This window comes from Eleutherodactylus coqui, chromosome 7, assembly GCF_035609145.1.
Source record: "Eleutherodactylus coqui strain aEleCoq1 chromosome 7, aEleCoq1.hap1, whole genome shotgun sequence".
Classification (NCBI taxonomy): domain Eukaryota; kingdom Metazoa; phylum Chordata; class Amphibia; order Anura; family Eleutherodactylidae; genus Eleutherodactylus; species Eleutherodactylus coqui.
In genome coordinates this window covers 4,813,703-4,839,623 of record NC_089843.1, presented here as the reverse complement: position 1 = coordinate 4,839,623, position 25,921 = coordinate 4,813,703, and the positions used below count along the sequence as shown (strand labels likewise).

Below are 25,921 nucleotides of genomic sequence, written 5' to 3'. Positions count from 1 at the left end.
TCTAATCCCCCCACCTCCTCTTCTTCCCCCTCTAATCCCCCCACCTCCTCTTCTTCCCCCTCTAATCCCCCCCACCTCCTCTTCTTCCCCCTCTAATCCCCCCACCTCCTCTTCTTCCCCCTCTAATCCCCCCACCTCCTCTTCTTCCCCCTCTAATCCCCCACCTCCTCTTCTTCCCCCTCTAATCCCCCACCTCCTCTTCTTCCCCCTCTAATCCTCCCACCTCCTCTTCTTCCCCCTCTAATCCCCCCACCTCTTCTTCCCTCTCTAATCCCCCCTCCTCCTCTTCCCCCTCTAATCCCCCCTCCTCCTCTTCCCCCTCTAATCCCCCCCACTTCTTCCCTCTCTAATCCCCCCCACCTCTTCTTCCCCCTCTAATCCCCCCTCCTCTTCTTCCCTCTCTAATCCCCCCTCCTCCTCTTCCCCCTCTAATCCCCCCACCTCTTCTTCCCTCTCTAATCCCCCCTCCTCCTCTTCCCCCTCTAATCCCCCCTCCTCTTCTTCCCTCTCTAATCCCCCCTCCTCCTCTTCCCCCTCTAATCCCCCCACCTCTTCTTCCCTCTCTAATCCCCCCTCCTCCTCTTCCCCCTCTAATCCCCCCTCCTCTTCTTCCCTCTCTAATCCCCCCTCCTCTTCTTCCCTCTCTAATCCCCCCTCCTCTTCTTCCCTCTCTAATCCCCCCTCCTCTTCTTCCCTCTCTAATCCCCCCTCCTCTTCTTCCCTCTCTAATCCCCCCTCCTCTTCCCTCTCTAATCCCCCCCTCCTCTTCCCTCTCTAATCCCCCCACCTCTTCTTCCCTCTCTAATCCCCCCTCCTCTTCCCTCTCTAATCCCCCCCTACTCTTCCCTCTCTACTCCCCCCTCCTCTTCTTCCCTCTCTAATCCCCCCCTCCTCTTCTTCCCTCTCTAATCCCCCCTCCTCCTCTTCCCTCTCTAATCCCCCCTCCTCCTTTTCCCCCTCTAATCCCCCCTCCTCCTCTAATCCCCCCTCTTCCCCCTCTAATCCCCCCACCTCTTCTTCCCTCTCTAATCCCCCCCACCTCTTCTTCCTCCTCTAATCCCCCCCCCTCTTCTTCCCCCTCTAATCCCTCCCTCCTCTTCTTCCCTCTCTAATCCCCCCCCCTCTTCTTCCCTCTCTAATCCCCCCCCCTCTTCTTCCCCCTCTAATCCCCCCCTCCTATTCTTCCCTCTCTAATCCCCCCCCTCCTCTTCTTCCCTCTCTAATCCCCCCTCCTCTTCTTCCCTCTCTAATCCCCCCCCCTCCTTCTCCCAATGTAATATGGCGGGCCCCCGGACCCGTCCGTCACGCCCGCCCCCATCGCCTCTATCGCTCCGCAGGTTCTTGTTTTCAGATGGAACAATTACGGCTCCAAAAATCGTTTATCTTAAATGTGACGGACGGGAAGCGCGGGGGTGTGCCTCATCACCACCGGCCATACAACAGGGGCCCGAGTGCGGAGGAGCTGTGGACGGCGACAACCACAGCCGCGGATGAGGTCACCGGCCCGCACGGACAAAGGAGAAGCAGGAGACTCTGTCCAAAGGGGCCGCAAGAAAACGGCCTCCTCATCGCCAGAACCCCCCGGCCCCACCCCCACGCTGCTCGGTTACGTGTGTCGTGTGTGACGGGTCGCTAGAGGGCGCACTTATTTCCCGCGCGTACCGCATATTTGCACTTTCTGCTTAGGTTAAGCAGCGCTGCTGATTAGAGCCACCTGATTGGCTCTTCGGCACCACGTGACTACACAGCGTGCACGCGCATTGCCTTCAGCAGCCGTGCACTACATACTACTCTTAAGCAGCACGGGGTTAGTGTTTAGGGTTAGGTTTAGGGTTAGTGTTTGGGGTTAGGGTTAGGTAACCCTAACCCCGTGCTGCTTAAGTGTAGTGTGTAGTGCACGGCTGCTGAAGGCAATGCGCGTGCACGCTGTGTAGTCACGTGGTGCCGAAGAGCCAATCAGGTGGCTCTAATCAGCAGCGCTGCTTAACCTAAGCAGAAAGTGCAAATATGCCGCCGGTACTCGGATCAGGTTGTCATGTGACGGGAAGTGACGTCACGACCTCTTCCGGGTCGCAGCAGAGGGCGTCATGGCGGCGCTGCAGCACCTCGTACGCGCGGGGCAGGTGAGCTACGCACACCGCTGAGGCCCGCAGGGGGCGCCGCGTCTCGTACCGCTCAGTGTGACCCGCCCCTGGATGCCTCAGGGCCCATCTACACCCTAAGATAATGGCTCTAAAGGTTATGGGCGATTGTTTAGCATCACCCGCTGGGGAGCACGGATGGCGTCTGCAGCTTCAGCTGCGTGTAAATGAGCCTCCGGAGCTGCGTGCTGGCCTGAACCCTGCCCTCAGCCTCTGTTGTTCTGGAATATGATTTCTCCAGCAGGCTTCAGGGTATTCTGCAGCTTTCCTAATTGTGTGGAAGCAGTATGCGCACACTGACCAAGTCAAACATAAGGTATGAATCTCATGTTAAAAATGGCTCTCCTGGCAGAGACGTCCAGACAGGCCTTTTTATTGAAAAGGATAACACCTGCCCTTTATGGGCGTTTAACAGATTACATCACTAACATATATATATTCTTATTCGCTAGATTATACAGAGTCTCCCGCCTCCCTACCCTCCCGTCCTCACGTCTGCCATAGTATGGACTTTGTATTCTTTAGCATGCAGACAGCCTTAAAGGGGTTGTCCCGCGGCAGCAAGTGGGTCTATACACTTCTGTATGGCCATATTAATGCACTTTGTAATATACATTGTGCATTAATTATGAGCCATACAGAAGTTATAAAAAGTTTTTTACTTACCTGCTCCGTTGCTGGCGTCCTCGTCTCCATGGTGCCGACTAATTTTTGGCCTCCGATGGCCAAATTAGCCGCGCTTGCGCAGTCCGGGTCTTCAGCAGTCTTCTATGGAGCCGCTCGTGCCAGAGAGCGGCTCCGTGTAGCTCCGCCCCGTCACGTGCCGATTCCAGCCAATCAGGAGGCTGGAATCGGCAGTGGACCGCACAGAAGAGCTGCGGTCCACGAAGGCAGAGGATCCCGGCGGCCATCTTCAGCAGGTGAGTATGAAGACGCCGGACCGCCAGGATTCAGGTAAGCGCTGTGCGGGTGGTTTTTTTAACCCCTGCATCGGGGTTGTCTCGCGCCGAACGGGGGGGGGGTTTAAAAAAAAAAAAACCCGTTTCGGCGCGGGACATCTCCTTTAAGGAATTCTGTGTAGTTGACAAATGATTTGTCAACTAGCTTGTGTTTGAAGAGTGGAAGGGGGCTAGGTAAACACACAGTATATACACATAACACTGTAGCCCTTAACTTCTTAGAAACTGGTTGAGCAACTTCGATGTATTTAGCGCAAATACCATGATTAGATTGTGTGTGTCCTTTGAACTCCTCAGAGCTGAAAGTCATTACAATAGCAAAATACATTTGGGTTATATACAAATAGCGATAGACATTTTATACTAAATAATTATCATGTCTATCACACTGTGTGTGTGATTACAATGTAATCAGCAGCGCCGTCCGATGAGTGTTAGGGGGGCTTATATCCCCCCACCCGGACGAACAGCGCGGTGTTACCCGCAGGGGTCAGCTGTCGGCGGGTTAACTCATTATGAGCAATAGTCATTGCATTTAACAGGGGCCTCACTGTGACTGGGGGCCAACGGGGGGCGCCTCACCTCCTCTGTGCCGGCAGGTCCGTAGCGGGTGACGCCATGTAACGGGGTGGAGGGGGGCGGTGACGCCGTGTAACGGGGTGGAGGGGGGCGGTGACGCCGTGTAACGGGGTGGAGGGGGGCGGTGACGCCGTGTAACGGGGTGGAGGGGGGCGGTGACGCCGTGTAACGGGGTGGAGGGGGGCGGTGACGCCGTGTAACGGGGTGGAGGGGGGCGGTGACGCCGTGTAACGGGGTGGAGGGGGGCGGTGACGCCGTGTAACGGGGTGGAGGGGGGCGGTGACGCCGTGTAACGGGGTGGAGGGGGGCGGTGACGCCGTGTAACGGGGTGGAGGGGGGCGGTGACGCCGTGTAACGGGGTGGAGGGGGGCGGTGACGCCGTGTAACGGGGTGGAGGGGGGCGGTGACGCCGTGTAACGATATAACTGACGTCTCCTCTCAGGTACACAGATGTCTCCCCCAATGGGGCGCTCCACTCATCAGATCTGTGACGTCGGCGCCCCCTGTGCTCCGGGCCCTGCACAGCCAGGTGAGGATGAGCCGTGTCCAATCACTGCTGCACCACCTGGCCAGGAGGTGGCGGCATCTACATAATGATGACACTGGAGGCGGGGCCTGTAATCACATGACACTATCCTTTATAGGCGGAGCCTGTGAAGCCAGAGGGGGCCTTCCATGTCACTATGATCCCAGGAGATGGGGTGGGACCGGAACTGATGCACTCCGTGAAGGAAGTGTTCAAGGTGAGCCGACCCTCCCCCTCTGTCCGCAGCCGCACTGTCACCTCCGCCTCCCCCCTTCTCCACCGCCGCATCTCTCTGCAGCTGCGCCGCTGCCTCCAACTCTCTCTCCGTGCCTACGCGCAGCCCCCCTCTTTCCCTCTCTCCGCGCCGCCCCCTCTTTCCCTGCCGTCCACCTCTTTCCCTCTGTCCACCTCTTTCCCTCTGTCCGCGCCGCCCCCCTCTTTCCCTGCCGCCCCCCTCTTTCCCTCTGTCCGCGCCGCCCCACTCTTTCCCTGCCACCCCCTTCTTTCCCTCTCTCCGCGCCGCCGCCTCCCCCTCTTTCCCTCTCTCCGCGCCGCCGCCTCCCCCTCTTTCCCTCTCTCCGCGCCGCCGCCTCCCCCTCTTTCCCTCTCTCCGCGCCGCCGCCTCCCCCTCTTTCCCTCTCTCCGCGCCGCCGCCTCCCCCTCTTTCCCTCTCTCCGCGCCGCCGCCTCCCCCTCTTTCCCTCTCTCCGCGCCGCCGCCTCGCCCTCTTTCCCTCTCTCCGCGCCGCCGCCTCCCCCTCTTTCCCTCTCTCCGCGCCGCCGCCTCCCCCTCTTTCCCTCTCTCCGCGCCGCCGCCTCCCCCTATTTCCCTCTCTCTCTCTCCGCGCCGCCGCCTCCCCCTATTTCCCTCTCTCTCTCTCCGCGCCGCCGCCTCCCCCTATTTCCCTCTCTCTCTCTCCGCGCCGCCGCCTCCCCCTATTTCCCTCTCTCTCTCTCCGCGCCGCCGCCTCCCCCTATTTCCCTCTCTCTCTCCGCGCCGCCGCCTCCCCCTCTTTCCCTCTCTCTCCGCGCCGCCGCCTCCCCCTCTTTCCCTCTCTCTCCGCGCCGCCGCCTCCCCCTCCAACTCTCTCTCTCCGCGCCGCCGCCTCCCCCTCTTTCCCTCTCTCTCTCCGCGCCGCCGCCTCCCCCTCCAACTCTCTCTCTCTCTGCGCCGCCGCCGCCTCCCCCTCTTTCTCTCTCTCTCCGCGCCGCCGCCTCCCCCAGGGTTTACGCTCTTGATGTTATTTCAGGCAGCCGATGTTCCGGTGGAGTTTGACGAGTATCACCTGAGCGAGGTGCAGAACATGGCGTCTGCGGAGAAGCTGGATGAGGTTCTCGCCTCCATGCAGGCAAATAAAGTTGCCATCAAAGGTAATTAGAGCATCTGCCAAGGATTATTCACGACGGGTGCATGCGGCTGGCGCCGGAGGGGGGTGCAGGTGATGCCAGCTATCTATGGCTTGTTTTGGCACACCCCTGTGTGTTTTCTAGGGGGGCATCGGGACATCTATAATTTCTTCTTCTCTGTAGCAGCACTCCTGTGGCCGGCGCGGGGCTGGGTGCGCGGGCGGGCTGGACTGGCGCCGTGCGCTGTATATGTCGCCTACTGCTCCCCCCTCAGGCCCTCCTCCGTCTACGTGTGGTGTTGGCGCTGGCGCCCTCCTCCGTCTACGTGTGGTGTTGGCGCTGGCGCCCCCCTCCGTCTACGTGTGGTGTTGGCGCTGGCGCCCCCCTCCGTCTACGTGTGGTGTTGGCGCTGGCGCCCCCCTCCGGCTACGTGTGGTGTTGGCGCTGGCGGCCCCCTCCGGCTACGTGTGGTGTTGGCGCTGGCGGCCCCCTCCGGCTACGTGTGGTGTTGGCGCTGGCGCCCCCCTCCGGCTACGTGTGGTGTTGGCGCTGGCGCCCCCCTCCGGCTACGTGTGGTGTTGGCGCTGGCGCCCCCCTCCGGCTACGTGTGGTGTTGGCGCTGGCGCCCCCCTCCGGCTACGTGTGGTGTTGGCGCTGGCGCCCCCCTCCGGCTACGTGTGGTGTTGGCGCTGGCGCCCCCCTCCGGCTACGTGTGGTGTTGGCGCTGGCTCCGCCCCCGGGCCCCCCTCCGGCTACGTGTGGTGTTGGCGCTGGCGCCCCCCTCGGGCCCTCCTCCGGCTACGTGTGGTGTTGGCGCTGGCTCCGCCCCCGGGCCCTCCTCCGGCTACGTCTGGTGTTGGCGCTGGCTCCGCCCCCGGGCCCTCCTCCGGCTACGTCTGGTGTTGGCGCTGGCTCCGCCCCCGGGCCCTCCTCCGGCTACGTCTGGTGTTGGCGCTGGCTCCGCCCCCGGGCCCTCCTCCGGCTACGTCTGGTGTTGGCGCTGGCTTCCCCCTCGGGCCCTCCTCCGGCTACGTCTGGTGTTGGCGCTGGCTCCGCCCCCGGGCCCTCCTCCGGCTACGTCTGGTGTTGGCGCTGGCTCCGCCCCCGGGCCCTCCTCCGGCTACGTCTGGTGTTGGCGCTGGCTCCGCCCCCGGGCCCTCCTCCGGCTACGTCTGGTGTTGGCGCTGGCTTCCCCCTCGGGCCCTCCTCCGGCTACGTCTGGTGTTGGCGCTGGCTCCGCCCTCTTGTTCTGACATCAGTAATATCTACAGTATGACCTCCTTTTCTTGTTCCCTCATGCCTGTGTTTTGCCCCCTGCAGGGAAGATCCACACCCCTATGGAGTATAAGGGCGAGCTGGCATCCTATGAGATGAGGCTGAGGTATGTCCGCCTGTTCCCCAAACCTCTGGTCTCTGGTCGGAGCTGTCGTCCATCCTTCCCTCCCCTGCTATGTGGGGGGGGTCATTGCCCGTATAATCGCTCGGCATCTGTTCCACCACAGGAGAAAGCTGGATCTGTTTGCCAACGTGGTCCACGTGAACAGTCTGCCCGGATACAAGACCCGGCACAACAACCTGGACCTGGTGATCATCCGGGAGCAGACGGAGGGCGAGTACAGCTCACTGGAGCACGAGGTAAGTCCTGTGGGGGCGGCGGGCCCAGGGGCGATGTGATCGCTGGAGTACGAGGTAAGTCCTGTGGGGGCGGTGGGCCCAGGGGCGATGTGATCCTTGGAGCACGAGGTAAGTACTATGGGGCGGTGGGCACAGAGCTGATGTGATCGCTGGAGTACGAGGTAAGTCCTGTGGGGGCGGTGGGCCAAGGGGTGATGTGATCCCTGTCACTCCCTGGAGCACATGGTAAGTCCTGTGGGGGCGGCGGGCACAGAGCTGATGTGATCCCTGTCACTCCCTGGAGCACATGGTAAGTCCTGTGGGGGCGGCGGGCCCAGGGGCGATGTGATCGCTGGAGTACGAGGTAAGTCCTGTGGGGGCGGCGGGCCCAGGGGCGATGTGATCATGTGATCCTTGTCCTCCTCTGCAGAGCGTCAGCGGCGTCATCGAGTGTCTGAAGATCATCACCCGTGAGAAGTCCAACAGAATCGCCAAGTTTGCCTTTGACTATGCGACAAAGAAGGGCCGCTCCAAGGTGACCGCCGTCCACAAGGCGAATATCATGTAAGTGGTGCCGAAGGGCCTATAAACACCAGCCGTCCGCCCCTGTACATAGAGGGGAGCCGTGTAGGGACTAGGCACGAGCAGTCGATCGCTGGATGTCGCCTGCATAGTAGGGTATAGACCTGAGTAGGTGATTCCTGTCTGCACAGCAGACCTAAGCAGTTAATGTATGCACACACTCAGGTGACTCTCACAGGTTTAACCCTTGCCTTGTCCTGTGCCATGCAGGAAGTTGGGGGACGGCCTGTTCCTACAATGCTGTAAGGAGGTGGCAGAATTATATCCCAGAATCCAGTTTGAGACGATGATCATCGACAACTGCTGCATGCAGGTGAGGGTGTAACCGAGTGATTCCCGCGGACCACCTGCATGCAGGTGAGGGTGTAACCGAGTGATTCCCGCGGACCACCTGCATGCACTCCGCCATACAGTGGGAGGGGCTGCCTGTATCTGTAGTAAGACGGGATGGGGATGATGGTCTCGCTGGTGGCAGTGTGAGTCGTTCACATTACAGTGAAATAATGGGGTGATGGTGACGGGCCGCCCTCTGCTCCCCCGGCGGGGCCACGGGCCGCCCTCTGCTCCCCCGGCGGGGCCACGGGCCGCCCTCTGCTCCCCCGGCGGGGCCACGGGCCGCCCTCTGCTCCCCCGGAGGCGCCACGGGCCGCCCTCTGCTCCCCCGGAGGCGCCACGGGCCGCCCTCTGCTCCCCCGGCGGCGCCACGGGCCGCCCTCTGCTCCCCCGGCGGCGCCACGGGCCGCCCTCTGCTCCCCCGGCGGCGCCACGGGCCGCCCTCTGCTCCCCCGGCGGCGCCACGGGCCGCCCTCTGCTCCCCCGGCGGCGCCACGGGCCGCCCTCTGCTCCCCCGGCGGCGCCACGGGCCGCCCTCTGCTCCCCCGGCGGCGCCACGGGCCGCCCTCTGCTCCCCCGGCGGCGCCACGGGCCGCCCTCTGCTCCCCCGGCGGCGCCACGGGCCGCCCTCTGCTCCCCCGGCGGCGCCACGGGCCGCCCTCTGCTCCCCCGGCGGCGCCACGGGCCGCCCTCTGCTCCCCCGGCGGCGCCACGGGCCGCCCTCTGCTCCCCCGGCGGCGCCACGGGCCGCCCTCTGCTCCCCCGGCGGCGCCACGGGCCGCCCTCTGCTCCCCCGGCGGCGCCACGGGCCGCCCTCTGCTCCCCCGGCGGCGCCACGGGCCGCCCTCTGCTCCCCCGGCGGCGCCACGGGCCGCCCTCTGCTCCCCCGGCGGCGCCACGGGCCGCCCTCTGCTCCCCCGGCGGCGCCACGGGCCGCCCTCTGCTCCCCCGGCGGCGCCACGGGCCGCCCTCTGCTCCCCCGGCGGCGCCACGGGCCGCCCTCTGCTCCCCCGGCGGCGCCACGGGCCGCCCTCTGCTCCCCCGGCGGCGCCACGGCGTGCCCCAATAAAAGTCCAATAAGACGGGAAAACAGTTGAACTCGCACTTGCCTAGCTCAGGAACTTGTGGCTTCAACATCCACTTGATGGAGGCACAAAACTTTACAATGCAGTCCAATGTCGGCTCTAGAGGGCGCTGGTGAGGTCCTTGCCACCCTGCTGCTCCATGCTGCCTGTTGTAGGTTTTCGCGCTGCGTCCCTGGAGTCTGCAGCTTCCACTATACCCCACTTCTCAAGGACTCGACCCAGGACTGGCTGTGAGGCTGCTGACTTGTTGGCACGACGCTTTCCAGCTAACTCCAGGAACTCTTGTGACTTTTGCTCCTCCCACTTGACTGTAACTGACATGTTGAATCACTGGGCTGTCCTCCGCTCAAGCCACCACCTTCAGGGCCAGACGGTAATAAAGTGCGCCTCGCACTGAGCCTCGCACTGACGGCTTCTTTTGGGCCAGTTTTGGGGGATTTTCATCCCCTGTATCTTTCTGTCCGCAGGGCCACATGAGGCTCGTTTTGGGGCCCCTTTATCTTGGTGCGTTGGTGGTTTGTACCATACACTGTAATGTGTGTGCATTTTCTTTAGGGTTGTGGACACAGCGATACGGAACGTGTTTGTTTACAGTCTGCAGCAGAGGGGTTTTGTTGTTCCTCTTTTTATTGTCTCTGGACGGGACTCGAACCTGCGATGTAATAGCAATCATAGGCCGTGGCAGACCCGGATGCCCATGTCTGGCTTATGGTGCTTATGGCAACACATCGGCCCTCCACATTTACGCGGGGTTCTGCCTCTGTCCACGGGTGAGTTTAAACTGCGTTCCCCGCTGCAATAATCCGCTTACGGGGAACGCAGTGAAAGCTCTATAGTGTCGCTATGGAGAGCGCAGCCGCCCTGTCCACGGGCGGAGAGTCACTGCGATTCTCCACTCTCGGGCGGCAAATCGCAGCATGCTCCGCGGTCACCTCATCTGTCAGGCTGTCCAGCGGAGATCTGTCTGCCGGCTCCTGGGCGGTGGCTCCCGCGGCGGAGATCCACCACCGGATACCGCATGGCCCGTGGACAGGCGGCCTTACATGCACAGTCAACATTGATCGTGGCCTGTAAGAGGTTATCGGTGTACTCGGCGATCCCTGCTGTTGCAGCAGGAGTCCGGCCGTCAGTCACAGCGGCTCCCACTTCTTATAGCATTGGCTTTGCTTCTGAGCCCCTGCCATCCATAGGACGTAAACTTACATCCACTTGCGGGGACTGCTTCCCTACCAGGATGTGAGTTTCTGTCCTGTGGGGGGAGGGGGTTAAAGGCATGCAGCACAGTCCCCCAGTAAGGTCAGTATTATGGAGTCACTACGTATCCTAGGAGCTGTTTGTCACCCAATGGAGGGAGGAGATATAACTCAGTAAAAAATTCCTCCTGCGCTCTTAATCGGGGTTTTTTGCAAACCAAACCCCGATTAAGAGCGCAGGAGGAATTTTTTACTGAGTTATATCTGTTTCTTTCCCCATTTGTGTGGTACAACACCCACTGGGGTTTTTTCTACTGCTGCATCTCCTCTTATGAGGATTTTTGGGGACCTTGCATTAAGAAGAACATCTATAGTTCTACAGGTGACCGGGGATCATTGGTGCAAGCGGGTTTTTCTCCCTGAGGTGGGAATCCCGCTTTGCACCAGGTGAGTAAAAATCCCCTTATTTCTCTATTTCGGATCCCTGTATGGTGGCGCGGATCTACACTTTGAGAATGGAGGGAGGAGTTGATTTCTGGTCACCCTGGACTGGGAGGGGCTTACTTGCTATGTTTTAGCTGTTAGTATCATTTAAGGGGAGGAGCTCACCCATGGAGTGGGCGGAGCTGCTTCTTGCCCGTGTTATCATGTCACTCCCCATTCTGACCGCCATGTCTTTCTCCCACAGCTGGTACAGAACCCTTACCAGTTTGATGTGTTGGTGATGCCAAACTTGTATGGTAACATCATTGACAACCTGGCGGCGGGGCTGGTCGGTGGAGCGGGCGTGGTGCCCGGGGAGAGTTACAGCGCGGAGTACGCCGTGTTTGAGACAGTAAGTGAGAGTGTGGCGAGATCCTGGCATCATGAGATGTCTGTTACAGCGCTGACCATGTCGCTTCCTCGCAGGGCGCCCGGCATCCCTTTGCTCAGGCTGTAGGCAGAAACATTGCCAACCCAACCGCCATGCTGCTGACCGCCACCAACATGTTGCGCCACCTCAAGTAAGTGATCACTGGTCCTGTGACGATGTGGGAACGGCATTGGCCCTGGTGGGCCGGGCAGCTCCTTGTTATGCCTCTTCTCTTCCAGCCTCGAGTATCACTCCAGCCTGATCTCTGACGCTGTGAAGAAGGTGATCAAGCAGGGCAAGGTGAGAAAACTGTAAGACGCAGCCCTACCTTCATATAACCCACTGCACCGACCCGCAGCCCAGCTCCCATAATGCAGTGCATTCCAGGTAGGGAGATCCCTGGACGCACACTGAACCAGCAGGGGGCGCCTGCAAAACTGTAGACTTGGCTGTGGTTGGAGTAGAAGCCAGGATGTAACGCTGGGGCTGGTGGGGGAGCTGCACTCATATAACACAAGCTACTAACCCAGGAGACTCCATTACCCATAATCCCTTGCTGGTGCTGCATAACCGTCTTCTCGTGTCTCTGTATAACCGCTCACTAGCCAGTGTTCATGCCTCTCCTCCTGTCCCTGCCGAAGCTGCATGCTCTGCTCTCACCGCTGTTTTCAGTGACGGCAGCCGTGGCTCAGACTATTATTTTCATCGGACTGGCTCGTCCTCATCGCTGTGTCCCTACTTTCATTATGACGCTTTTTCTAGCGGTTGGAGTTCTGCACTCGGGGTCAGGCAGCTGCTGTACAGGCACCTATAATAATGTAAATGAGCACGGCGAGCGTTACTAATGCCTCGTCTGAGGCCTGCGGTGGGTGTTACTGTTATACCACAATGGGGTTATTATATATCGCAGCGGTTGGGCATCCTAAGGCCTGTCCTGTGCGTCGTCCTATCGGCCCGGGTAAGGTAGGTGTGAACCGCGGCCACAGTGACAGTCGTATTCCTATATGATAGCCCAGCGGGGGATGGGATTGGACCCACCAGTCACGTGACTGTGTCCTTGCCATATCCCGGCCCGGCGGTGCATGTAGGCTCACTGTATAAGTGCGCAGTGTCCTCGCTCCCCGCCCGCTCTCTGCTTCGCTTCCGTCCTTCATGAGGTTTTGTTTTTCATTTGCTGTTTCTTCTTTCTTTGCCGCCGCCTCGTCTTCTAGGTCCGAACCCGAGACATGGGAGGCTACTCCACCACCACCGACTTCATCAAGGCCATCATTGACCACTTGCATGCTCGCTATGCGTACTAGCCCCGGCCGTGTCCTCCGCCGGCCGTCCGTCGCACTCCATGCTGGGGGGTCCATACAATGTGCCTATTTTTCTACCCAGATGAATGAAGAGGGTGTTGATTGGATGACGCCGTCGGTCCGCTCCGTCCTCCAGTATTACACGGACAGCGGGTCTTCGTACTCCGCACTGTACAGTCCGCCATCTTCTGCTGTGGCGCAATTACCGCAATTTGCAGAGTTGTGTGTTTTCTGCACTGATGTGCCAAAAGTCCTGGGATAGCGATGTAACTTGGCTACGAGGTGGCGTTACCTCGGCCGGCTCGGTGTTGTCCTGCGAGTGAGGTTGAACAGCGTACTTATGGCGAAGCGCGTGAGTTATGGGAGTGGGAACGAGCCCTGCGGGGGGCGTCAGACGGACCGGGCATTGATTGTTCCTTGCTCCAGTGCCATGTACTGGGACTGCCATAGAAGGCATTGTCCTCTGTGGACAGCGCAGTGACCGCCCGGGCCTTACCGATCTCACCGGCGGCGTTGGCCTAGAACTGTCCATGCGAACAGACGAGCGGCCAACAGAACTCACATGCAGTGCAGGCAGCCGCAGACGTCTCTCCCGCGGGTCCGCGCCGCGCTCTTCAGCTTCAGTAAGACCCACGCTGTCCGGAACTGGTTGGAGGAGCATTCTGGAAGGTTCCTATGATGGGTGCGGCCGGCTCGATCCAGCGGTATGAGACGTGGTGGAACCGTTCACCCCCGAACTACAGCCGCAGATACCGCAGGAGCATCCAGGCGGCTTCCATCCACTTCAATGCCACGCGAGTAGCTGCACTCCACCTGATCAGAGGGGTCCTACATGATAGTGGCTCCTCTCCCATGATTTTTGGCACGTGCGTGTACATAGACCTATGCAGTCCGTGTTCTGTAGTATGTGGCTGGCGTGTTCTGTAGTATGTGGCCGGCGTGTTCTGCCTGTCCTCATGACTCATAAAGTTGCACAGACTTCTACAACCATGTGTTGACCATGTATTCGCACCCGCTGCTGTTACACTGAGTTGATCTTGAGATGTTTCTAGAACTTTGTTGTTGCTCACCTCTCGTACATTCATCGGGCCCCAGGCTGTTGTGATGTTCGGGGCCACCAGGCCTCCTCTTACTGCTGGAAATCTGAGAAGAGCCTCATCAGGAGATTATGGCGCCCCAGAAGCTGCCAGCACAGGGCATAGATGGCAGATCCTGGGGTCCGAGTGCTGGGACTCATGCTCACTGCTCCCACGTCCTTCATGAGAATGGAGCAACGATGTGCGTGTGTGACCACTGCTCCACGTCTAGATCTGCTCAGCCATCCCCCTCACCCCGGTGATGTGACTGGAGCAGTGTGATGTGCGTGCGTGGCCACTGCTCCACGTCTAGATCTGCTCAGCCATCCCCCTCACCCCGGTGATGTGACTGGAGCAGTGTGATGTGTGTGCGTGATCCCTTCTCCACAGTTAGATCTGCTCGCCTGTCCCGCTCCATACTGGAGCAGTGATGTGCATGCCTGACCACTGCTCCACTTCTAGAAGTTCTCGCCTGTCCCCCTCATCCCCCTGAAGTGAGGGGAGCAATGTGATATGTGTGCGTGGCCACTGCTCCACGTTTAGATTTGCTCGCCTGTCCCCCGTCATCCCGTTGCTGAGTGGAGCAGTGATGGGCGTATGTGTCCACTGCTCCATGTCTAGATCTGCTAGACCGTCCCCCTCCATCCCGGTGATGTGAGTGGAGCAGTAATGTGCGTACGTGACCACTGCTCCATGTCTAAAAGTGCTCGCCTGTCCCCATCATCCCGCTGAAGTGAGGGGAGCAGTGTGATGTGCATACGTGGCCACTGCTCCACATTTAGAGCTGCTCGCCTGTCCCCCTCCATCCCGGTGACGTGAGTGGAGCAGTGATGTGCATGCGTGGCCACTGCTCCACGTGTAGATCTGCTCAGCTGTCCCCCTCCATCATGGTTCAGTGAGTGGAGCAGTGATGTATGTACGTGACCACTGCTCCATGTCTAGATCTGCTCGGCTGTCCCCCTCCATCCCGGTGACGTGAACAGAGCAGTGATGTGCATGCATAGCCACTGCTCCACATCTAGATCTGCTCACCTGTCCACCTCCATCCCGGTGCTGTGAGTGGAGCAGTGATGTGCGTACGTGGCCACTGCTCCACGTCTAGATCTGCTCACCTGTCCTCCTCCATCCTGGTTCAGTGAGTGGAGCAGTGATGTGCGTACGTAGCCACTGCTCCACATCTAGATCTGCTCACCTGTCTCCCTACATCCCGCTGAAGTGAGTGGAGCAGTTGTGATTCGGATCTTAGGATCACTGAGGGTCCCGGTGGTCAGACCTCCAGCCATCTGACATCCCTTGTCCTGGGGGTGGTACATACATGTCATCACTGGACGGACCCCCATTCAGTAGAGCAGCTCCTCAGCCCTTGGAATGTGCCAGACGACTCCAAGACCACCAACCGAAGAGTCTGATCACACTGGGCATGGAAGCCAAATATCAGTTTCATGGCTGGAGGAATTCAGGCACCGCTGATCACCGGGCCATACCAGACCGATGGTGGCAGCAGCTGCAGGAACTGGAAGAAGACGTCATGGGGCCGAGAAGGGATGGAGAGTAAAGTGCTGAAAGCCGTGGGGAAGGGGGGGGCGGGGGGTGAGATACGGCAGCAGAACATGAAGAACACGGCCAAGACCAGCTGTAAGTGGCATCTGTGCCAGCCCAGTAGGTCCGGACCCACTCAGACTCCAGCATCACTGCTGCTCATCCAGCCTGAGGGAAACGGTGGGGAGGGGCGGTCAAACACAGGACAACGGGGTAGTGTCACAGCAGAGCTGCAATCCTCCGGAAGGGGGGAGGGGGGTGTCGGCACTGATGTAGATGGGAGGTTTCAATGTGCGAAGACTGAATACAGCTCTGGAGTATAATACAGGATAAGTAATGTATGAACACAGTGACTCCACCAGCAGAATAGTGAGTGCAGCTCTGGAGTATAATACAGGATGTAACTCAGGATCAGTACAGGATAAGTAATGTATGTACACAGTGACTCCACCAGCAGAATAGTGAGTGCAGCGCTGGAGTATAATACAGGATGTAACTCAGGAGCAGTACAGGATAAGTAATGTATGTACACAGTGACTCCACCAGCAGAATAGTGAGTGCAGCTCTGCAGTATAATACAGGATGTAACTCAGGGTCAGTACAGGATAAGTAATGTATGTACACAGTGACTCCACCAGCAGAATAGTGAGTGCAGCTCTGGAGTATAATACAGGATGTAACTCAGGGTCAGTACAGGATAAGTAATGTATGTACACAGTGACTCCACCAGCAGAATAGTGAGTGCAGCTCTGGAGTATAATACAGGATGTAACTCAGGAGCAGTACAGGATAAGTAATGTATGCACAAAGTGACTCCCCCAGCAGAATAGTGAGTGCAGCTCTGGAGTATAATACAGGATGTAACTCAGGGTCAGTACAGGATAAGTAATGTATGTACACAGTGACTCCACCAGCAGAATAGTGAGTGCAGCTCTGGAGTATAATACAGGATGTAACTCAGGGTCAGTACAGGATAAGTAATGTATGTACACAGTGACTCCACCAGCAGAATAGGGAGTGCAGCTCTGGAGTATAATACAGGATGTAACTCAGGATCAGTACAGGATAGGTAATGTATGTACACAGTGACTCCGCCAGCAGAATAGTGAGTGCAGCTCTGGAGTATAATACAGGATGTAACTCAGGAGCAGTACAGGATAAGTAATGTATGTATACAGTGACTCCACCAGCAGAATAGAGAGTACAGCTCTGGAGGATAATACAGGATATAACTCAGGATCAGTACAGGATAAGTAATGTATGTACATAGTGACTCCACCAGCAGAATAGTGAGTGCAGCTCTGCAGTATAATACAAGATGTAACTCAGGATCAGTACAGGATAAGTAATGTATGTACACAGTGACTCCACCAGCAGAATAGTGAGTGCAGCTCTGGAGTATAATACAGGATGTAACTCAGGGTCAGTACAGGATAAGTAATGTATGTACACAGTGACTCCGCCAGCAGAATAGTGAGTGCAGCTCTGCAGTATAATACATGATATAACTCAGGGTCAGTACAGGATCAGTAATGTATGTACACAGTGACTCCACCAGCAGAATAGTGAGTGCAGCTCTGGAGTATAATACAGGATGTAACTCAGGGTCAGTACAGGATAAGTAATGTATGTACACAGTGACTCCAGCAGAATAGTGAGTGCAGCTCTGGAGTATAATACAGGATGTAACTCAGGATCAGTACAGGATAGGTAATGTATGTACACAGTGACTCCGCCAGCAGAATAGTGAGTGCAGCTCTGGAGTATAATACAGGATGTAACTCAGGAGCAGTACAGGATAAGTAATGTATGTATACAGTGACTCCACCAGCAGAATAGAGAGTGCAGCTCTGGAGGATAATACAGGATATAACTCAGGATCAGTACAGGATAAGTAATGTATGTACATAGTGACTCCACCAGCAGAATAGTGAGTGCAGCTCTGCAGTATAATACAAGATGTAACTCAGGATCAGTACAGGATAAGTAATGTATGTACACAGTGACTCCACCAGCAGAATAGTGAGTGCAGCTCTGGAGTATAATACAGGATGTAACTCAGGATCAGTACAGGATGAGAAATGTATGTACACAGTGACTCCACCAGCAGAATAGTGAGTGCAGCTCTGGAGTATAATGCAGGATGTAACTCAGGAGCAGTACAGGATAAGTAATGTATGTACACAGTGACTCCACCAGCAGAATAGTGAGTGCAGCTCTGGAGTATAATACAGGATGTAACTCAGGAGCAGTACAGGATAAGTAATGTATGTACACAGTGACTCCACCAGCAGAATGGTGAGTGCAGCTCTGGAGTATAATACAGGATGTAACTCAGGATCAGTACAGGATAAGTAATGTATGTACACAGTGACTCCACCAGCAGAATGGTGAGTGCAGCTCTGGAGTATAATACAGGATGTAACTCAGGATCAGTACAGGATAAGAAATGTATGTACACAGTGACTCCACCAGCAGAATAGTGAGTGCAGCTCTGGGGTATAATACAGGATGTAACTCAGGATCAGTACAGGATAAGTAATGTATGTACACAGTGACTCCACCAGCAGAATAGTGAGTGCAGCTCTGGGGTATAATACATGATGTAACTCAGCATCAGTACAGGATAAGTAATGTATGTACACAGTGACTCCAGCAGAATAGTGAGTGCAGCTCTGCAGTATAATACAGGATAAGTAATGTATGTACACAGTGACTCCACCAGCAGAATAGTGAGTGCAGCTCTGGGGTATAATACATGATGTAACTCAGCATCAGTACAGGATAAGTAATGTATGTACACAGTGACTCCAGCAGAATAGTGAGTGCAGCTCTGCAGTATAATACAGGATAAGTAATGTATGTACACAGTGACTCCAGCAGAATAGTGAGTGTAGCTCTGCAGTATAATACAGGATAAGTAATGTATGTACACAGTGACTCCACCAGCAGAATAGTGAGTGCAGCCCTGAAGTATAATATAGGATAAGTAATGTATGTACACAGTGACTCCACCAGCAGAATAGTGAGTGCAGCTCTTAAGTATAATACAGGATGTAACTCAGGATCAGTACAGGATAAGTAATGTATGTACACAGTGACTCCACCAGCAGAATGGTGAGTGCAGCTCTGGAGTATAATACAGGATGTAACTCAGGATCAGTACTGGATAAGTAATGTATGTACATAGTGACTCCACCAGCGGAATAGTGAGTGCAGCTCTGGAGTATAATACAGGATATAACTCAGGATCAGTACAGGATAAGTAATGTATGTACACAGTGACTCCAGCAGCAGAATAGTGGGTGCAGCTCTGGGGTATAATACAGGATGTAACTCAGGAGCAGTACAGGATAAGTAATGTATGTACACAGTGACTCCACCAGCAGAATAGTGAGTGCAGCTCTGCAGTATAATACAGGATGTAACTCAGGAGCAGTACAGGATAAGTAATGTGTGTACACAGTGACTCCACCAGCAGAATAGTGAGTGCAGCTCTGGAGTATAATACAGGATGTAACTCAGTAGCAGTACAGGATAAGTAATGTATGTACACAGTGACTCCACCAGCAGAATAGTGAGTGCAGCTCTGGAGTATAATACAGGATGTAACTCAGGAGCAGTACAGGATAAGTAATGTATGTACACAGTGACTCCACCAGCAGAATGGTGAGTGCAGCTCTGGAGTATAATACAGGATGTAACTCAGGATCAGTACAGGATAAGAAATGTATGTACACAGTGACTCCACCAGCAGAATAGTGAGTGCAGCTCTGGGGTATAATACAGGATGTAACTCAGGATCAGTACAGGATAAGTAATGTATGTACACAGTGACTCCACCAGCAGAATAGTGAGTGCAGCTCTGGGGTATAATACATGATGTAACTCAGCATCAGTACAGGATAAGTAATGTATGTACACAGTGACTCCAGCAGAATAGTGAGTGCAGCTCTGCAGTATAATACAGGATAAGTAATGTATGTACACAGTGACTCCACCAGCAGAATAGTGAGTGCAGCTCTGGGGTATAATACATGATGTAACTCAGCATCAGTACAGGATAAGTAATGTATGTACACAGTGACTCCAGCAGAATAGTGAGTGCAGCTCTGCAGTATAATACAGGATAAGTAATGTATGTACACAGTGACTCCAGCAGAATAGTGAGTGTAGCTCTGCAGTATAATACAGGATAAGTAATGTATGTACACAGTGACTCCACCAGCAGAATAGTGAGTGCAGCTCTGGAGTATAATACAGGATGTAACTCAGGAGCAGTACAGGATAAGTAATGTATGTATACAGTGACTCCACCAGCAGAATAGTGAGTGCAGCTCTGCAGTATAATACAAGATGTAACTCAGGAGCAGTACAGGATAAGTAATGTATGTACACAGTGACTCCACCAGCAGAATAGTGAGTGCAGCTCTGCAGTATAATACAGGATGTAACTCAGGATCAGTATAGTATAAGTAATGTATGTATACAGTGACTCTACCAGCAGAATAGTGAGTGCAGCTCTGGAGTATAATGCAGGATGTAACTCAGGATCAGTACAGGATAAGTAATGTATGTACACAGTGACTCCACCAGCAGAATAGTGAGTGCAGCCCTGAAGTATAATATAGGATAAGTAATGTATGTACACAGTGACTCCACCAGCAGAATAGTGAGTGCAGCTCTTAAGTATAATACAGGATGTAACTCAGGAGCAGTACAGGATAAGTAATGTATGTACACAGTGACTCCACCAGCAGAATAGTGAGTGTAGCTCTGGGGTATAATACAGGATGTAACTCAGGATCAGTACAGGATAAGTAATGTATGTACACAGTGACTCCACCAGCAGAATGGTGAGTGCAGCTCTGGAGTATAATACAGGATGTAACTCAGGATCAGTACTGGATAAGTAATGTATGTACATAGTGACTCCACCAGCGGAATAGTGAGTGCAGCTCTGGAGTATAATACAGGATATAACTCAGGATCAGTACAGGATAAGTAATGTATGTACACAGTGACTCCAGCAGCAGAATAGTGGGTGCAGCTCTGGGGTATAATACAGGATGTAACTCAGGAGCAGTACAGGATAAGTAATGTATGTACACAGTGACTCCACCAGCAGAATAGTGAGTGCAGCTCTGCAGTATAATACAGGATGTAACTCAGGAGCAGTACAGGATAAGTAATGTGTGTACACAGTGACTCCACCAGCAGAATAGTGAGTGCAGCTCTGGAGTATAATACAGGATGTAACTCAGTAGCAGTACAGGATAAGTAATGTATGTACACAGTGACTCCACCAGCAGAATAGTGAGTGCAGCTCTGGAGTATAATACAGGATGTAACTCAGGAGCAGTACAGGATAAGTAATGTATGTACACAGTGACTCCAGCAGCAGAATAGTGGGTGCAGCTCTGGAGTATAATACAGGATGTAACTCAGGAGCAGTACAGGATAAGTAATGTATGTACACAGTGACTTCCCCAGCAGAATAGTGAGTGCAGCTCTGGAGTATAATACAGGATGTAACTCAGTAGCAGTACAGGATAAGTAATGTATGTACACAGTGACTCCACCAGCAGAATAGTGAGTGCAGCTCTGGAGTATAATACAGGATGTAACTCAGGAGCAGTACAGGATAAGTAATGTATGTACACAGTGACTCCAGCAGCAGAATAGTGGGTGCAGCTCTGGGGTATAATACAGGATGTAACTCAGGAGCAGTACAGGATAAGTAATGTATGTACACAGTGACTCCAGCAGCAGAATAGAGAGTGCAGCTCTGAAGTATAATACTGGATAAGTGATAGTTGTTTAGCCCATGCGGGCAGCACTGTTTTCCTTGTACGCACTGGCACGCCTGACATATAGAATTGATGAAATCCTACATTTAAAACATTTTTACATCCGACGCTTCAGTTTGACAACCTCAGTGGATTGAAGTGCCCTTTCTAGTGTACTGCAAACTCGATAGCCCAGGTGGTGGCGCTCCAGGCACCGCTGATCTGTGGTGTAATCCCCACACAATGCCCTCTACTGGTCCAAAGGAGAATTCACGTAGAGCGGGAAGGCCAACTGGATCTGAGATTAATACAAAACCAGCAGTGACTGCAGAACAGGGTGACCAGCTACTCCTCTTTCCATAGGCTGCATGGACTGATGCCTTTAAGATTGGAGGAGGACATATCCATGTAGGGTCAGAATAACAGTTGAGCATGTGAGCTGACACTCTAGATCTGCAGTTCCGGGCAATAGGCAATGATTTTAGGACTTCCTATGGAGAGAACATGATGATAAGGACATCCCCTGTGTAATACAGAGGAAAGCCTGGCCTGTTGGAAGAAGCACTTACTGATATAGGGCCCAGCCATGTCCAGCATTTGATATTGGGTTTTGTGGCCTTTGGGGATCACAATCTAAATTCACCTATTAGCATATTTTTGGTGTGGGGGAACTACAAAAAACACTGGGGTAACCTGCTGTCCTTGGTTGGAATTGGACCCAGGACCACAATGCTGCACAGCAAGTGTTAACCTCTGAGCCACAGTGTTGATTGTGTATGGCATCACTAGTCCCCTCCAGACAACCTCTATGATGTCACTAGTCTCCCTCAAACAACCCGTGATGTCACTAGTCCCCTCTAAACAAGCCCTCTAGACCGCTCCAGATATTCGTGACAGCTGCCTATCTTGGCTCAGACAACACAGTAGAGCTGTAACCCTCCTCCATCTTCACTCGGAGTCAGTATGAGGACATTCTAGGATATATGATGCTCCTCTGTGATGATGTTTATTGCTTGCAGGTGCGCACAACAGACATGGGAGGATACGCCACATCTCTGGACTACACACAGGCCGTGATCGCCAACCTGAACTCATAGCGTCACCCTGATGGATTGCTACGACTTCCTGCGCCGTATTCTGCTGCTGTGTGTTATGTATCACATACACATCATTGATGATCACTGCTCCCCGCTTCTCAATTGCTGTTATGGTGTGCATGTCCTTCAAATTAATTTACGTGAACTGCTATGGGCACGGGATATCAAAAATATTGAATGTAATGCAATGTAATTCTGTAGAGGTACCGCTATGGGCACGGGATACACGTAGAATGCACTGAAGTACCGTCATGGGCACGGGATACACATAAAATGCACTGAAGTACCGCTATGCGCACGGGATACACATAGAATGCACTGAAGGTACCGCTATGGGCACGGGATACACGTAGAATGCACTGAAGCACCGCTATGGGCACGGGATACACATAGAATGCACTGAAGGTACCGCTATGGGCACGGGATACACGTAGAATGCACTGAAGCACCGCTATGGGCACGGGATACACATAGAATGCACTGCAGGTACCGCTATGGGCACGGGATACACGTAGAATGCACTGAAGCACCGCTATGGGCACGGGATACACGTAGAATGCACTGAAGCACCGCTATGGGCACGGGATACACATAGAATGCACTGAAGGTACCGCTATGGGCACGGGATACACGTAGAATGCACTGAAGTACCGCTATGGGCACGGGATACACATGGAATGCACTGAAGGTACCGCTATGGGCACGGGATACATGTAGAATGCACTGAAGGTACTTCTATGGGCACGGGATACACATAAAATGCACTGAAGTACCGCTATGGGCACGGGATACACATAGAATGCACTGAAGTACCGCCATGGGCACGGGATACACATGGAATGCACTGAAGTACCGCTATGGGCACGGGATACACGTAGAATGCACTGAAGTACCACTATGGGCACGGGATACACGTAGAATGCACTGAAGTACCGCTATGGGCATGGGATACACGTAGAATGCACTGAAGTACCGCTATGGGCACGGGATACACGTAGAATGCACTGAAGTACCACTATGGGCACGGGATACACGTAGAATGCACTGAAGTACCGCTATGGGCATGGGATACACGTAGAATGCACTGAAGTACTGCCATGGGCACAGGATACACGTAGAATGCACTGAAGGTATCGCCATGGGCACAAGCTACCTGCAATATTTAAAGTATTTTTCCTGTGGCTTAAAGGGAGCCTGTCATTGATTCTGAGGTAACGAGGCCGCCTGCACCTGTACAACACGGCCGCCTGCACCTGTACAACACGGCCGCCTGCATCCTGTACAACACGGCAGTATCGCTCACTCTCAAACTTATTTTCTTAAAAATAGTAATTCATACTGGAAAAATCAATTTTAAACCTTTCCCATAACATCGCCACTCACTGCCCGCGTGACGTGGATGATGTACCAGACATCAGCCATAGGGCTATTGAATTCCTGCATGCACTTGGAGATTGCGGTCCGGCATATGCGCAGTTCATTAGGCCCTTTTGTGGGCAGATTCAATGTTCTATTATAGCCCCTCATGCCAACAGTGAGTGTTGGCATTATGGATACTGCCGTGTGGTACAGGTGTAGGCGGCACCATCACCTCAGAATTGATGACAGCCACCTATACTTCCTGGTTGCTGCCGATCACTGGGGATAAAAGGTCACTGCTCTGGTTAATGATTGGCTGCAGCAGTCACATGTCCTGATCAACAGCAGCCAGGAAGTATAAGTGGCTGTGAAGCAATTTTAAGATGTAGGAAAACCCCTCTACGGGCGGACTCATGCGGGCAGATTTGTATTGCAGATTGTGTGATCACCATTTGCGGGATATCTGGGATAAAACACGGGCTTTGACAGGCGTGCATTTTCGTTCACACTCGCAGATATGCGTCATGTATTCCGTAAGTGGAAGACAAATCGTTGCATGCTCTATTTAGTAGATTCTGCGCCAACAGCCCCCCCTGAAGTCAACAGATGCAAAGTGTTAACATTGCGTATTAGCGGGGGAAATATTCGCAACTTTAAAGGAAAATATAGAAAATGACAGGTGGAGGGGGCAGATCTGCGTGGGCGATACGCTGTGCATAGTGTACATCCGCGCAGAAAACCGTATCTGCGATCATTTGCCATTACTTTCCATAAATGCTTGCTGGTCTTGCATGTCTTTCCGCTGCGGAAATCTACATGCAAAATATGGCCCGTTCCTGTGAGCCTGGCCTAAGGAACAGCTGTGGGCACTGGATATGTAGAATGCATTGGAGGTACCGTAATGGGCATGGACTGCAGGCGGTATATTTAAGGAACAGCAATGGGCACAGGCTGCGTAGAATACATTGGAGGTACCGTAATGGGCACGCACTGCAGGCAGTATATTTTAGGAACAGCTATGGGCACAGGCTGTTTAGACTGCACTGGAGGTACTGTAATGGGCACGGACTGCAGGCGGTATATTTAAGGAACGGCTATGGGCACAGGCTGTGTAGAATATATTGGAGGTACCGCAATGGGCACGCACTGCAGGCAGTATATTTTAGGAACAGCTATGGGTACTGGATATGTAGAATGCATTGGAGGTACCGTAATGGGCACGGACTGCAGGCGGTATATTTTAGGAACAGCTATGGGCACTGGATATGTAGAATGCATTGGAGGTACCGTAATGGGCACGCACTGCAGGCAGTATATTTAAGGAACAGCTATGCGCACAGGCTGTGTAGACGGCACTGCGAGTGCAGAATTTCATAAGGTTTATCTGATGTGTAGTTCTCTCTGCTTGAATAAAGTGTTGTGTGTCAGATGTGAATGTGCAGTAGATATGGGGGCCTCCATCACTGTCCCTGCAGCAGGAGCTGTGGGGCTCACTCTGAAGTATTTCCTTCCTCTCACCAAAGACACTGCTGTTGTCCCCCCCGCAAATTATTTAAAGGAGAAATCAACTCTTTTGACAGGAAGTTCCTGGATGGGACTTTAGTTTCCTGTTGCATTGTTTTTAAATCTGCAGCCCTGATTCTTAATAATGTGGCCACTTTGCTCCAGCTCCCTGCTGATCCTTGGATTGCATCTGGCAGAGCAGAGCAGCTCCATCCAAGTGACAAGCAGACAGTGCGCATCGTCCAGCGGTCATGAAGCGTGTTTGGAGCGGGCTCAAGCACATAGCCGCTGGCTATGGCGCAGAGTAGCAGCAGTTTGACAGCTCTGATCACGGGCGTTAACTGTTTAGATGCCACGGTCAAAGGAAAGCAGGCGTCTAAACAGTCAGCAGGAGAGGGCCCCTTCCCATGCCCCGTTGTCACCCCTCACAGCACAGTTAGGCAACCACAGAACTCTGTACCCTGCAATACCAATGTATTATATAGTGTAAGTGATCGAATAACTGCAAAATCACAGAAAAAAGATACAGAAAAAAATGCCAGAAAGCGGCCCTGTGCTTACCGACACAAGAGGGCACTATAAACACCACATCGTTCACAATGCAGGCAGCCAAACAGCCTGAGGGGTGGGGCAGGCAAAGGAAGGGGCGGGGCAGGCACAGGAAGAGGCCTGAGGGGCGGGGCAGAGGTAGTAAGTCCTCATCAGTAAGAGGCTGGGCAGTGCGGTGGCATTTGGAGGATGGCACCTGGAGAAGGTGGAGAGAAATAATCCTCTGATCATGCGGGACAAGCAGAGCTGTCTTCCCCAGCAGTTCAGACCCACTGAGGGCATGCAGCGCAGCATGCCACCAACTATAGTGGCGCTTGGACTAAGGAAAGCCTTTGGCTGCCCCAGCAGGACGGCACCTCTCTGATCCTTATCCAGACTGCTTCTGGGGCCGAGAACATTGTGCTGGGGAGGAAAGGGTTAGCAGAGCGCCAGCCGGATAGTGCCAGGATGCTGGACTAGAGCCGAGGATAGACGAGTACCGGCTCTGTATCCCCTCAGACC

The 25,921-nt window shown here is 54.4% G+C and overlaps 1 protein-coding gene across 4 annotated transcripts; it reads left to right on the top strand.

The window, feature by feature from the left end:
* The first annotated feature begins 1,987 nt into the window (after positions 1 to 1,987).
* On the top strand, positions 1,988 to 24,797 carry IDH3B (isocitrate dehydrogenase (NAD(+)) 3 non-catalytic subunit beta). 4 transcript variants are annotated; one of them, XR_010785790.1, is made up of 13 exons: positions 1,988 to 2,123; positions 4,122 to 4,208; positions 4,324 to 4,422; positions 5,454 to 5,574; positions 6,871 to 6,931; positions 7,053 to 7,185; positions 7,595 to 7,728; positions 7,957 to 8,059; positions 11,046 to 11,192; positions 11,267 to 11,361; positions 11,450 to 11,510; positions 21,932 to 23,018; positions 23,140 to 24,797. XR_010785790.1 is itself a non-coding variant. In XM_066572831.1 (12 exons), the coding sequence occupies exons 1-12, from the start codon at positions 2,088 to 2,090 to the stop codon at positions 22,007 to 22,009; spliced, it is 1,155 nt and encodes a 384-aa protein (XP_066428928.1). In that variant the 5' UTR covers positions 1,988 to 2,087; the 3' UTR covers positions 22,010 to 24,797. The 4 variants fall into 4 exon arrangements, 2 of the variants coding, with proteins under 2 accessions (XP_066428928.1, XP_066428927.1); XR_010785789.1 differs by having other exon boundaries at positions 21,932 to 23,058; XM_066572831.1 differs by having other exon boundaries at positions 21,932 to 24,797.
* Positions 24,798 to 25,921: the final 1,124 nt, after the last annotated feature.

What these genes read in the sequence shown, in the direction of transcription:
- IDH3B (XM_066572830.1), top strand. Translation starts at nt 2,088, where the DNA reads ATGGCGGCGCTGCAGCACCTCGTACGCGCGGGGCAG. An exon ending in AGTACGCCGTGTTTGAGACA is followed by an intron (nt 11,193 to 11,266) that starts GTAAGTGAGAGT and finishes GCTTCCTCGCAG; the next exon opens with GGCGCCCGGCATCCCTTTGC. An exon ending in AACATGTTGCGCCACCTCAA is followed by an intron (nt 11,362 to 11,449) that starts GTAAGTGATCAC and finishes CTTCTCTTCCAG; the next exon opens with CCTCGAGTATCACTCCAGCC.